This window comes from Gavialis gangeticus, unplaced genomic scaffold (genome assembly GCF_001723915.1).
Source record: "Gavialis gangeticus isolate Ggan-Ray unplaced genomic scaffold, GavGan_comp1, whole genome shotgun sequence".
Lineage (NCBI taxonomy): Eukaryota > Metazoa > Chordata > Crocodylia > Gavialidae > Gavialis > Gavialis gangeticus.
The window spans coordinates 19,757,063-19,769,242 of record NW_017729014.1 but is presented as its reverse complement, the minus strand read 5'-3'; the positions used below and the strand labels follow the sequence as shown (position 1 = coordinate 19,769,242).

At 43.6% G+C, this 12,180-nt stretch overlaps 1 protein-coding gene across 1 annotated transcript in view; it reads right to left on the bottom strand.

Moving 5' to 3' along the window:
• Positions 1-3,687: 3,687 nt before the first annotated feature.
• IFFO2 (intermediate filament family orphan 2) overlaps positions 3,688-12,180 on the bottom strand; it is a gene marked incomplete at its 5' end in the record, with an annotated part of 69,368 nt that continues 60,875 nt past the window's right edge. Inside the window, 2 exons of the mRNA XM_019511572.1 lie at positions 3,688-10,405; positions 11,235-11,365. Coding sequence (XP_019367117.1) covers positions 10,300-10,405; positions 11,235-11,365 — 237 coding nt within the window. The remainder of the gene's footprint in view (positions 10,406-11,234; positions 11,366-12,180) is intronic.

Below are 12,180 nucleotides of genomic sequence, written 5' to 3'. Positions count from 1 at the left end.
AGGGGAGCTCGCCTCTGCCGGCCCAGAGGGGCGCAGCGCGGGGCAGCCGCCGGCAGCAGCACAGCGCGGCCCTTGGGGGCTCGTGCCCGCCAGGTTTTGTTGGTTTTTGTTTGCTTGTTTTTGGGGGGGAGTCCATAGAGGTGTCCCCCCCTCAAATTTGGAAGGTGGTTCAACCCGCGCCTGGCCGGGGGCGTGTCTGGGGCAGCCAATGCCAAGAGGCGTGTGGAGGCCGCCGGCCAATGAGGTGCCGCTTTGTGTTGCAAGCCCCGGAAGGGAAGGGGCGTGGGGCAGACGCCTTAAAGGGCCACGAGGGACGGGGGGAGTATGGGTGCCATGGCCCTGAGCTTGCGCTGGAGCCCAGCTCCACAGACACGTGGTGCAGGGAAAGATGCCCCTGGGCGCCCTCCTGGAGCGGCACTTAACTTCTGCATCACTGCCATGGGGAAGGGCAGAAAAGTCGCTCGTGGAGGGAATGGGGAGGAAGGTTAGGGAAAGGCCGGGCATGGCATGGGCTTTGCACCCCCGGGCACTGGGAGAAAGGCCTGGTGCAGCGGTGCAGGGGTCTGGGCTTCTCTCTCTGCACAGTGACAGGCTGTCTATTAAAGTAGAGCCTTGACTACGAGAGCAAACACAAGCTTGAGATAACCAAGATCACCACTTCCCCAGCCATTGGTCCAAGGGAGCAATGCTTCCTATCCCACCTCGGGGTGTCAGGGATGGGAGGGTGAATTCCTTGCAGCTACTGCTTCTCTGCAAATGAATCCAAGTCCCCCTGGCTACCGCTCCAGAACTTCGTTAGCTAATAAACTACTTGGAGCAGGGAAGTTCGGTTCACTCTGGAAACTCTTCTCCTTTTATAGATGGAGGTTAGCAGAGTGCTAGTTAGTTAAGCAGGCATTGAAATTGCTTTTTCCTGTAGACCAATATGACTACAATCAGGACTTGTAGTAGAAATGTTCTCTTTTATTAGACCAACAAGATTTTTGCAAAGAAATAAAATTCTTTAAAGAAACGAAAATTTCTTTGCAAAAATCGTGTTGATCTAATAAAAGAGATCATCTGTACTATGAGTCCCAATTAGCTAGTTAAGCAAACACTTCTTTTTAAGCATGAAACCTCAGGCCCTGAAGTTCTACTGACATTGCAATTGCTGCTTTTTGAGCCTGGACACGCACCTTCCTGGGGTGATTTGATGATCTCACGAGGTCCGTTCCGGCCAGAAACTTCCGTGAATCTGCATGAGTCTGCTTGCACTTTGAATCCAACTGGAGCAAACTTCCTCTTCCCCCAAACGCCCCTACTCTTACAGAAGAGAGCAGGACTGTCTCAAGAATGTGCAAACCCAATTTGCCTTTGCAAGGTCCCTACACAAAAGCCTCCCCCTGTCCTCTCAGAATGAAATCAAAAGGAATTACAGAGCTCTTAAAAAAAAAAACTCTAAAAGGAGAATCCCTCACAAGCTCAGGAAAATCATGCTGCTTTGCAAGGGCGTAGGTTGTAGCCACGTTGGTCTAAGAACATAGGCAGACAAGGTTCTTGGGGTGAATCTGATATCTTTCAGAAAATATCAGATTCACCCCAAGAACCTTGTCTGCCGCTTTGCAAAGCATTTAAATCAGGCTCAGGCTCACGCCAACTAGGGTTTTGAGAAGAGGGATATAAACAGTGGGATATCAACACTGTATGAGGTTAACTGCAGATTTGTTTGACTGTCCCACTAAAGAGAGAGCACCAAATAAGGGGGTAGCAGTAACTGAGAGGGCTGTGGAAGGGTGGCGTGCAGGCAGCATTTTTGGAGGGAGGAAAGTGGCGGTAGAAATAAAGTAGTGCAACAGGTTCTGCTTACAGAGGTCCCAACACTGGACCTCCTAATAGATAACATGCCTAAGAGGGTGTTCTTGAAAGTACACAGGCCAGGTAGAACCTCCTGGCACCTATACTGTGATGCTAATTTCAGCCTCTGTTAAATAGCAGGAAATTAAATTCACCACCAGCGCTGCTGCTGTTGTCTCACTTCTGGTGAAGCAAGGTCTGCATGGGCAAGATAAAGAAAAGAAGAAAGACGGGGGGGTGGGGGAAGCTAAACACACCAGAACTGAAAGGTGCAAGCAAGATGGTTGGGAGAATAGATTGCTAAAAAGGTTTTATGCAAACTGTCTCTTCCTGCTTGTAAAGGAGAGCCTTTGTAATTCACCAGCAAGATAATCCTGAAGCATAGGGGCAGATTCTTGATCAATACAGGCAAGGTACAGCACTAGAATCAGCCAGGCACAAGTGGCTCGGCTATCGCATAGCAAGAGATATGGGTGTGAAACCTGCTCGCCCTCGTGGAGGTTCCAGAACACCCCCATCCCTATCATCTGTTGCTCTTCGGACACCAGAGATATAACATATGTTTGAACGTGGCAAGATTAAAGGTTCAGACTTCCAGAAGGCAGAAAGCAAAAGCAGTGGAACCGCCAAGAGGAAAAGACCTACGAAACTGAGCTAATTTTTGTTGCCTTTGTACTTGCTTAGTGGAATTTTACCTACGCAATTAAAAGCTACTTACCCTATTGAAATCTCATGAGGTTCAAGAAGGTTCAACAAGGACAAAGTGCAAAGTCTGGCACTGAGGACGGAACAATCCCATGCACCAGCACAGGCGGGGGGGGACTGGCTGGGCAGCAGCTCTGCAGAAAAGGACCTGGGGGTGACAGTGGGCAATAAGCTGAACAGGAGCCAGCAGCGTGCCCTTGTTACCAAGAAGGCTAACGACATCCTGGGCTGCGTTGGTAGGAGTGTTGTCAGCAGATTGTGGGAAGTACTGGAGTCCCGTGTCCAGTTTTGGGCCCCCCACTACAGAAAGGATGCGGACACACTGGAGAGTGCCCAGCGGAGGGCAATGAAAATGGTTCAGGGGCTGGGACACATGACTGGTGAGGAGTGGCTGAGGGACCTGGGCTTATTTAGTCTGCAGGAGAGAAGAATGAAGGGGGATCAAATAGCAGCCTTCAAGTCCCCGCAGCGGGGCTGCAAAGAGGATGGAGCTGGACTGTTCCCAGCGGTGGCAGGTGACAGGACAAGGAGCAATGGGCTCCAGTTGCAGCAAGGGAGGTTTAGGTTGGATATCAGGAAAAACTCTCATTAGCCGAGTAGAAAAGCACTGGAACGGGTTACCCAGAGAGGCTGTGGAGTCTCCCCATCCTTGGAGGTTTTTAAGCCCCAGCTACACAGAGCCTTGGCTGGGATGATGTAGGTGGGGAAGGTCCTGCTTGGAGCAGGGGTTGGACGAGATATGACCTCCTGAGCTCCCTTCACACCCTCATTTTCTATGATTCTACCAAGTGGTCCGATACTGGAGTTTACACGCTCTGCATTAGCATCCTTTTGTAAACTAGCACAGAAGGGAAGAACACTTGCAGGAAGAGGGTTACTTATGCCTAGCAGATCAGTTGTGTAGTTTTTTGGTGCTGCTATGCAAATTCTAGTAAAATCTGTCACTCCACAATTGGTCATTAACCTTTTCAGGTGACTGCATTTTAGGACACTAAGACAGTGCCATTAATAACCAACATGGTCCCCTTTCCTAAAAAAGATTCACTCATCAAGGCCCTGATTTGGTGCTAAGTGTTCAGCTATATTGAAGTCGGATGTTAGGAAAAGACAAAACACTTGTAGAAGGCAGGAATGGACACACAGACAATAACCAGGAAGTTTGGCATTTATTGTAAGGGTTTGTTTTTTTTTCCTTGTAACCAGAGAATTACCATAACCCGTTTTCATCAACGAGCTTCAGAACATCACCTTTTCACAAAGAAGCCCGTTTGGTACGTGACTTGGAAATCAAACATTCATAGTTAGAATTTATAAATTGAGAGTGAAGGATGAACCACTATCACAAAGCCTTTCCAAGGAGCAGTGCCACAGCACAGGACGGCAGAGAACAACGGAGGCAAATAGATGACTGGACTTGTGCCCTTGAAGGCAACGAGGGGAAAAAAAACATAATGCCGTATACAGGCAGCTAGAGATCAAATCAGAAGTGAGTAGGTTTTGGCACTAACAGGAGAAAGAGAGATAATCCACGGGTACTCACAAGAGTTCAAATGCTTCAGGCTCTCGCTGTGTGCGTTTCTTGGTGCCTCATCCAAAATGGATTAGGATTCAAAGGTCTCTGACAGCCTAAAAACCACTGCTAGTAAACACATGCAACTCTTGGCCCGTTTTTAAAACTATGAAGGACAGACTTCCAAAACAGAGGGGGGAAAACCACTTAAAATCTGAAATCGGGGCAAGACACTGCCGCCCTTTTGGAGGAAGCTTAGACTCTGGTTCATCCTTGGACCTTTTCCTTACCAGATATCAAATAGCATTAAGGTTGGTTTGTTTTCCTTTAAAAGAAGCTAATATACAGAATATAAAGTACAATATTTACAACAATACAGTAAACAGTTTCATTTCCAATCTGATCAGTAGTAGTCTGTTTTCATGAGTACAAAAGAAACTCTTCAATGACTAAGAGAGTAACTCAGAAAATGGCATGGTCTTGGAAGGAGTTAGCCAACAGCTCCTATTTAAACATCACTTCAATTTTTTTAAGGGGGGAGTGAGGGCGGTTTGGTGAGAATTGAGCTATACAGATTTGTTTGGTTTTTTTTAACCCTACGGACAGTATATTAAGGATTTTCCTTTTAGGTGAAACCATGTTACACAGGAAGTGCGTTTAGTGCCAGAACTTTTAAAGACTTTCAAATAGGCTTTCACATGAACTCTACATGTGGACTGTCAGTTCAGGCAGCCAGCAAACAATACAGAGCGCAGACTGGCAGCATGGTGGTTCCTGCACGTTCCAGAGGAATGACACGGACCAGCAGATTCAAAAGTACCACTTGTTATTTCTTAAGCAGTCATTCCAGTGCTAGCATCCTGGCTTCCTGAAGAGACAGCCCTAGCAGATTAAAGACCTTTTCTTGTTTTGCAAAAGTGCTTCATTCACAGAGTGCCTCTGAGTTAAGCGAGAGGCTTGATAATGCTCTTTAAAAAGAGCTGATGTGGCATTTCTCTACTTCCTCCCACTTCATTTCTCTCCCTTTCTCCAACAGAAGAGCTGAACAGCGTTTTTTTTTTTCCCCCAAATGAGACAGACTCAGTATCCAAAACTCTACATAAATGCATGCAAGGACATGCTAAAAGTTTAAAATCAATTGTTCCTTCACTTTTCTGCCAAAGATCTGGCCTAAGGGCCACCTTTTTGGCCTCTCCGGAATCAGATCAGCAAAAAGCTGAATTCAGAGCTTGGCAGGTAAAGGTGTAATCAAGTTCACCTTTAAAACCGGCATGCATAATGCAAGCCTACACAACCATTTACTTGCTGATTTGGGATGATCCCAAATTTAGGTTTGATTAGTAAGATTTCATGCAACTCGAGGCCAACATAAAATGTCTGCGACTTCTATTCTCCAAGGAAACTACTTAAAAACAAAAACATGTTCTGCAGCCGCAGAGATGCATTTCTGTGCCAGGGCATAAGAACATGAAACTCAAAAAGACTGTGAAAAAGCCAAATTGAGTAAAATACCATGAACCATGGTATTTAAGAGCCTAGCCCAGATTTCTCATCTCAGCAGAGCTGGGTTACAATAAGAGAGCATAGGGAATATTAGAAATACTTTGAATCATCTGTCACAAAAGAAAATTTGGTGGGAGTCTCCTCTCAAAAAAACCATTAAGGTCCTCAGAAACATAGCACTCGGGAACGAAGCACGGTCTTTCATTAAGATGATCATGATGCAGGCACAAACACACTTCCATCAACAGTGTCTTTTCGCAGCGCAGAGCTAAGGAAAACAAGCAAATGCTTCCATCATTGCAACATTAGTGTTCCTGGTACGGCTGTAAGCACCCTATGCATCACCCGTGCCTTTGCTCGACCAAAATCAGGTCTGACCACAGAACCTGTATTTTTTTCGATGGCAAGAAGGATTATCCTAAAAGTATCCCTTTACTACAGGGAAACAAAGCCTTCCTGCATACAGGACCAGAGTCTGATCTGCTGCTTTAATATCCACTGAGTTACTTCCAACTTAAAACTTGTTTAAGGAAAGAAAGATGCTTAGTCCAATTTATAGTTGCTTTAACTGTAAACCAAGTAAAAAATGCAAGTTGTTGTAGGTCAGAATTTAAGCACTGCATCTGAAATATTTTTTGTGGTTAGCAGGCAGGTGGCAGTCCATATCTCATCCTTTAGTGTCAATGATGACGGGTCATGGTGGACGGTTGGGGAACAGTTCAGAAGTTATAATTATGTTGGCAAGACATTGGGAAGAGATGGGAAGAGTGCTTCACAGCCGTGCCTGCTGCAGTGTCTCTCGCACTGTCAACTGAAACTGTTGAAAATTTGGATATCCTCAAAGCAGAGGATAATTTACATGGGAGGAATTTGATTTCCTAACAGACTTCAGTTTGCATTTAAAAAACTCTAATAAAAATAGAATATACTGCGTTTTTATAAAAAGATTAATGCATTTAGCTTAGTTGCATTTCATTATTCCCCCTGCCTCCCCCACCCCCCAAACCTTGGTTTAAAACTATTTTGATTCCTTGTTTGTAACCTCAAATAACATGACAATTATGAAATCCTTGGAAAAAAACTTTGTACCACATGATTCTTTGGACATTTTTGAACAACATGCATCCACAAAAAAGCAACGGCGATTTGTTCACTGAAAACATTTTGTTTTTGTACAAACCCATTTCAGGAATTTGATCTATTACTATTATACTGCTAACAAGCAAAAACATTTTGCTTCCTTGAAATCCCCTTTTTTTAAAAATATGAGAAAAACAAATGAGGAGGATTTTCTGATTGTAAGTCTAAAAAAAGTGTCAATATGACACTGCATTAAGAATAGAAAATAAAAATAAAGTATTTACAGCTTTACAAAGGAAAAGAGGTCATCAAAATGATTTCCAGCATTTTCACAATTTTTTTTTCTTTCTGGCAAGCTTTGATCTGGTTGCTACAGACTTGTTAAATGCAAACAAAACGGGACCACCGTCAACTAAGTGAGCAGCATCGTTTGAAACTAAACTAACCAAAAACCTCACAGGAAACTATCGCGGGGCAACCCAAATAAATATCACAGGGCTGACCCAATAACTACTAAGTCCTATGCTGCCTAGGCAAAAATTAAACCCTAAACCCAAGTGTGAAGACCTGTTTAATAAAAATAAAAGGTGGATTAAATGTGATTATAGAGAAAACAGACACCAACAACCATGGTAGTCTCTTACCATCATATACATTTCACCATCATACACGTTATTTCTTTACTATACTACATTCCCGCATCCCCTACACTTACAAATGATGCATCCCCATTACAGATGCTCCTCATAATTATGGCTATGTGATGAACTGTAAAATACAGATTTCTTGAAGTCTCTGCTTCCTCACTCAGCCCCACTCTTAAAACCCAGGATACTCTCCTCTCTTCTCCTCCTCAACATGCTGGCCATGAAAGGCAACAACCCCGAACCATTTCTCCTGGTAGAACACAATTAGACAGAGAAGTCCGCAGCACCTACTCAGGACGGCTATTGAAGCTGCTCAATTTCTCTGCTGCGAAAGGAGCATTTCATAATTTGAAGACAGCTGAATGGCAGCCTCCTGAGAGGCTAAGTCACTACACAAGTAAATTGTTAAACTAGGCTTTCACCAAAGTCACTAAAGCACTACAGACATTCAGCTTTGGCATACAGTCTCTCGACCTTTTGAGAAACAACATATTTAGCAGCCAAGGTTCAAAACAGGCTCGGTAACCTTTAGAAGTATTTTTCATTTAAAAAACCGTGCAGTCCCACTCCCATTAAAAAGTGGTCACGATGACTGGCAGACATTTCACTTCTGTCCTCCCCCGCCCCCCAGACAAAAATCGCACCCTTAATTGAACATAATGTACTGCTTTGGCTAGATAAGAAGTGATAAGAATGAGCACTTTGGAATAAGGTTTCTTTTTTAAAGCACACTAAAAAAAAAAAAAAAAATGTTAAACGCATAATGGATGATACCTTGAAGAAAAGGCCACAAAAATCACAGCACGATATATAAAGCTGCTAACAAGGAAGAAAGCTAATAGGAGGTAAAAATTAAATGAATGTCCTTACGTAGCTTTTCATGGATGGGAAAATAAAAACTCATATTGTGGATCCAGAAGGATCATCACAGCATTATTCTCCCCACCTGAAGAAAGGGCAGAGGATGCACTTGATTCACATGGCCTGCAAAAAACGCAGTTTGGGTCAAAGCGGAGTTAGCTACAGCTTGGACCAGGATAGATCACAACAAAAAGCTGAAGAAAGTTGCAGATATTTCAGCAGGGATCCACCAAGATGATACCGCCCCTCAAAGTCCAGGAAGTTGTGCAGATATCTGAGGCATCCTCTCCTTAGTACAGGCACTACTTTGCTGAGTCTTGTGCTCTTGTAGGACGAAAAACAGCACTGAAGCACACTGGCCATTTCCTTGCAATGCCATCCCCCTACATTTAAATATTGGATCATGAGAGAGAGGCCTGGAAACAATGCTCAGAAGTTAGGTCACCGTTTGAGTGTCTCAACTCCATGCAATCCTATAAAGGCCTGCTAATAACCTGATGTTTTTTCTGTCCAATCTGTGAATTGGTAGGAGGGGAAAACCTCTCCCCTCTGCAGTAGTTTCAAATCACTCTGGGGAAAATCTTTCATGAAAAGGATGAAAAATAAAATCATAATTTGATGTTGACCCCTTGAGTCGTAACTGGTCATTAGCTACATACAGTTAACTTTTAAGAGCTCTTAATTCTGCCTTCAACATTGACCTGCAAAACTCCCTTGTACTATGTTCTACATGCTTCAAAAAAAGTTCACCCTTTTTTTTTTTTTTTTTTTTACTCAACAACTCATAATGACCCCCAAGAACAGCTTCTCTCACATTATCAGTTCTCCAGACAGGAAGTAAACAACGGACTTTTTGGATGCTGCTTCTTCTGGCTTAAAATACAGAAGGTATATAAGACCCAAGTCTTCTCGCTTTCTCACGGGAAGCGCGTGGCTTTTCTTCCCTAATTCTAGGGTAGCAGGATATTAGGATTCATTCCATTATGCCCTAAAAATGAACTGCAGTACTTTCCCATTTTCAGCTTTTCCAAAAGAACTGTGGTCTGCGACTGCAACGATGTCACGTCTCAAGCCTACACCTATATAGCACGATGCGTCAGTTTGAGCTTGATGCTTCACCTACTCCACTAGGCTTCACGAAAGCAGCATAAAACAGTTATCTTTCAGGAAGCAAAGTAAAACCTGCAAATGTTGAGGTTTTTTTAAATCCTGGGGGAAAAAAAATCATGATTTGAAGGGCTGATTCCCTCCTAATCCAATCACTGGAAACAAAGGCATTGTAATAAGACATGCCTCCTCAAAGGAAGCTCTACAGATAACTAAACATGTGCAAATGTGGGGTTTTTTTCTTTTTAGCTTTTCTTCCACCAAGAGATAACTGTAGCCCAGCAGGGACCATAACATTCCATATAAATAAGGCTAGCTTTTTTTTGTTTTTTTTGTTTGTTTTTTTTTGCATAGTAGTTTAACAGTGATATTCCCACCCCACTGTACCTTGTCCTCTTGCTTTGCCGCCGAGCTGAGAAAGGCTTCTTGGGATTTCGGACTCTGGCAGAAAGCTTGTGCAGATTTCAAAGGTCTCTTCACCCATACAGATGGAATGAAGATGCCCTTTTAAATACCTTATAATGGTATGATTGGCTTCTAACCCCGTGCTATTATTAATGGGGTTAACAACTAAATTTGGAGGTGTTTGCATTTTTATGCCAGCCCCCGCCACCATGTTCATATCTGAATTGTAGCGTGTTCACTGCTCAGTTTGCCAGTATTCCTTTTGCCAATCATTGCAGCAGTTCCTTAAATCACACGTAAGTCTATCAAGACATCCAAAACCTCTGCAGCACCATTCTCTGCTGCTGCCAGAATTTTTTTAAATTATTTTTTATAAAAACACCTGCTATTAATATTCCACTGGAGCTCAAAGTGGCTCAGCTTGGGGCAAAGGCACAATTAAAACACCATTTTTTTTTCTTACAGAAGTCTGCATTTGTCATTTGTATAACAATAGAAATTTACAGCACCAATCCTTGGGTGGGGTGGGGATGCGTATTGGAACGAGTCCTCAGGAGCCCTGCGTGAGGGCTTGGAAGTCTTTTCGGTCAGTATTGTTTTTACTCTTTTCTGCATTTATCCCTTTCACTGGAATGCTCTCATTATTTATCAGCTGACCATCGGCTCCACGTCCGCCTCTCTGTCAAACTCATCCTGAATTTCATCTGTGTTTCCTGAGTCGCTGCTGGCTACAGAACTGGGAGAAGGAGAATTTCTGTAGAGAAATCCAGAGAAAGATTCAGAGGTGATTAAAACAGCACTACTAAAATGGACAGTAAGAAAGCAACGTTTCAAACAAAAACCTCCCATTCACTCCAAGTCAGATGCCCTATGCCTATGTCACCATGACTAGATTTAGGTCCATTAATGTGTTTTATTTTAATAAAAATGTCCTAAATAATGATTCTAGCATTTTTGTCCAGCAGCTTGAGGGATACAATCGTCAATCTCTGACCCATCCAACACAATACTGAGCCTGAGACTTTGCTTTAGAAGTCTTCCGTCACATTTGGTTTTGCCAGGTTAACTCTGGTTCAAGTCCAGGACCTATTTTATTCAAACTCCCAGTGTTTGAAGGGAAAAGGAAGGCTGCCTGCTTCATACGCTAGTTATACTGCCCGTTGCTACCTTATTACTAAGGGCTTTCTACTCAGTCTATTAAAAGAATCAACATTGTTAAGCATCTTCTGGAAAAAAAAACACCTTGATATAATATGCACATTGTGGTTTCTTTTTACAGAATGGCATATATTGGCTTTGTTCTGCAGAGGCTACTCCCCCTGAGAGCAGTGGAAAGTCTGTGTGCCTATTAAAAGCACTATCTGGTCTTGATTAACTGAAGAGTAATGCTTGAAAAAACCAAAGCAATGCCAATAGACGACACTGCATCGTTGCATGTTAGGAAGCTGCTTAACTCACTGTCTTTCAGCTGACCCAAGCAGCAATCAGAAGGGTTTTATTTAAATTGCTATTTAAATTAAAAATAGTAAACTATTTCTGCAGAAGTTCTGTAAAGTAGAGAACCATGGATCATATTAATTTACCTGTCGGCAGAGCCTTTGATAAGCCTACGGCAGGTTTCCATCTGTACATCCAGGCCCCTCTTCATGCTGCACATTTCCATATATTCATGAAGATGGCGATTCATATCACTCTTGGCTGTGGCTAGCTCCAGCTGTGCCCAACAAGAGAACTGGTCAGCATCAGATAGGGCTCCCTGCTAAATTCCTTGGTCCTGTTCCCTACTGGCACTATGAGGATGCTGAAGTCATAAGCATTCCAGTAGCTTACCCCAGGCATGTCCATAACATGGAGACTGCAGTCTAGAGGTGATCTGTGGTTACTTTTTTTTAGCAGCATGTCCAGAACTGCAAACCAGAGTTCAATTCTGCTGCTTTTGACAACCTTTGGCAACAAAACACTTGCCAGTGTTCAGCCACCAGTAATAATCTAACCCTACAAACTGCCCAGGATGCCATTTATATTGTATGACTCACAGGTCAGCCTAAAGCCATAAGCAGCTCCAGCAGTTCAGTCTGGCATTCCCTGTAGTCATTACTTAGCAGGGATTTCCCAAGGAGAGAAAATGTTACAGAAAACTAGCAGAATCTTAATGCATTTTATTTTATGCTGGCCTGGGAGGTCCTTTACCCAGTCATTACAGCATCATGCTCATTTAATACAATAGCCTCAAGCCTGGGCCTAGAGTGAGTGAGGATTTAGTTAGGGAGCTTCTGGAGGGGCTGGACGTTTTTAAGTCAGCCGGCCCGGATGATCTTCACCCTAGAGTCCTAAAGGAACTGGCTGGGGTCATTGCAAGTCCCCTGGCACGGCTTTGTGAACACTCGTGGTGCTCTGGAGAGGTGCCGGAGGATTGGAAGAGGGCCAACGTGGTTCCCATCTTCAAAAAGGGGAGGAAAGAGGACCCGGGGAACTACAGGCCAGTCAGCCTTACCTCGATCCTGGGCAAGCTGTTCGAGAAAATTATTC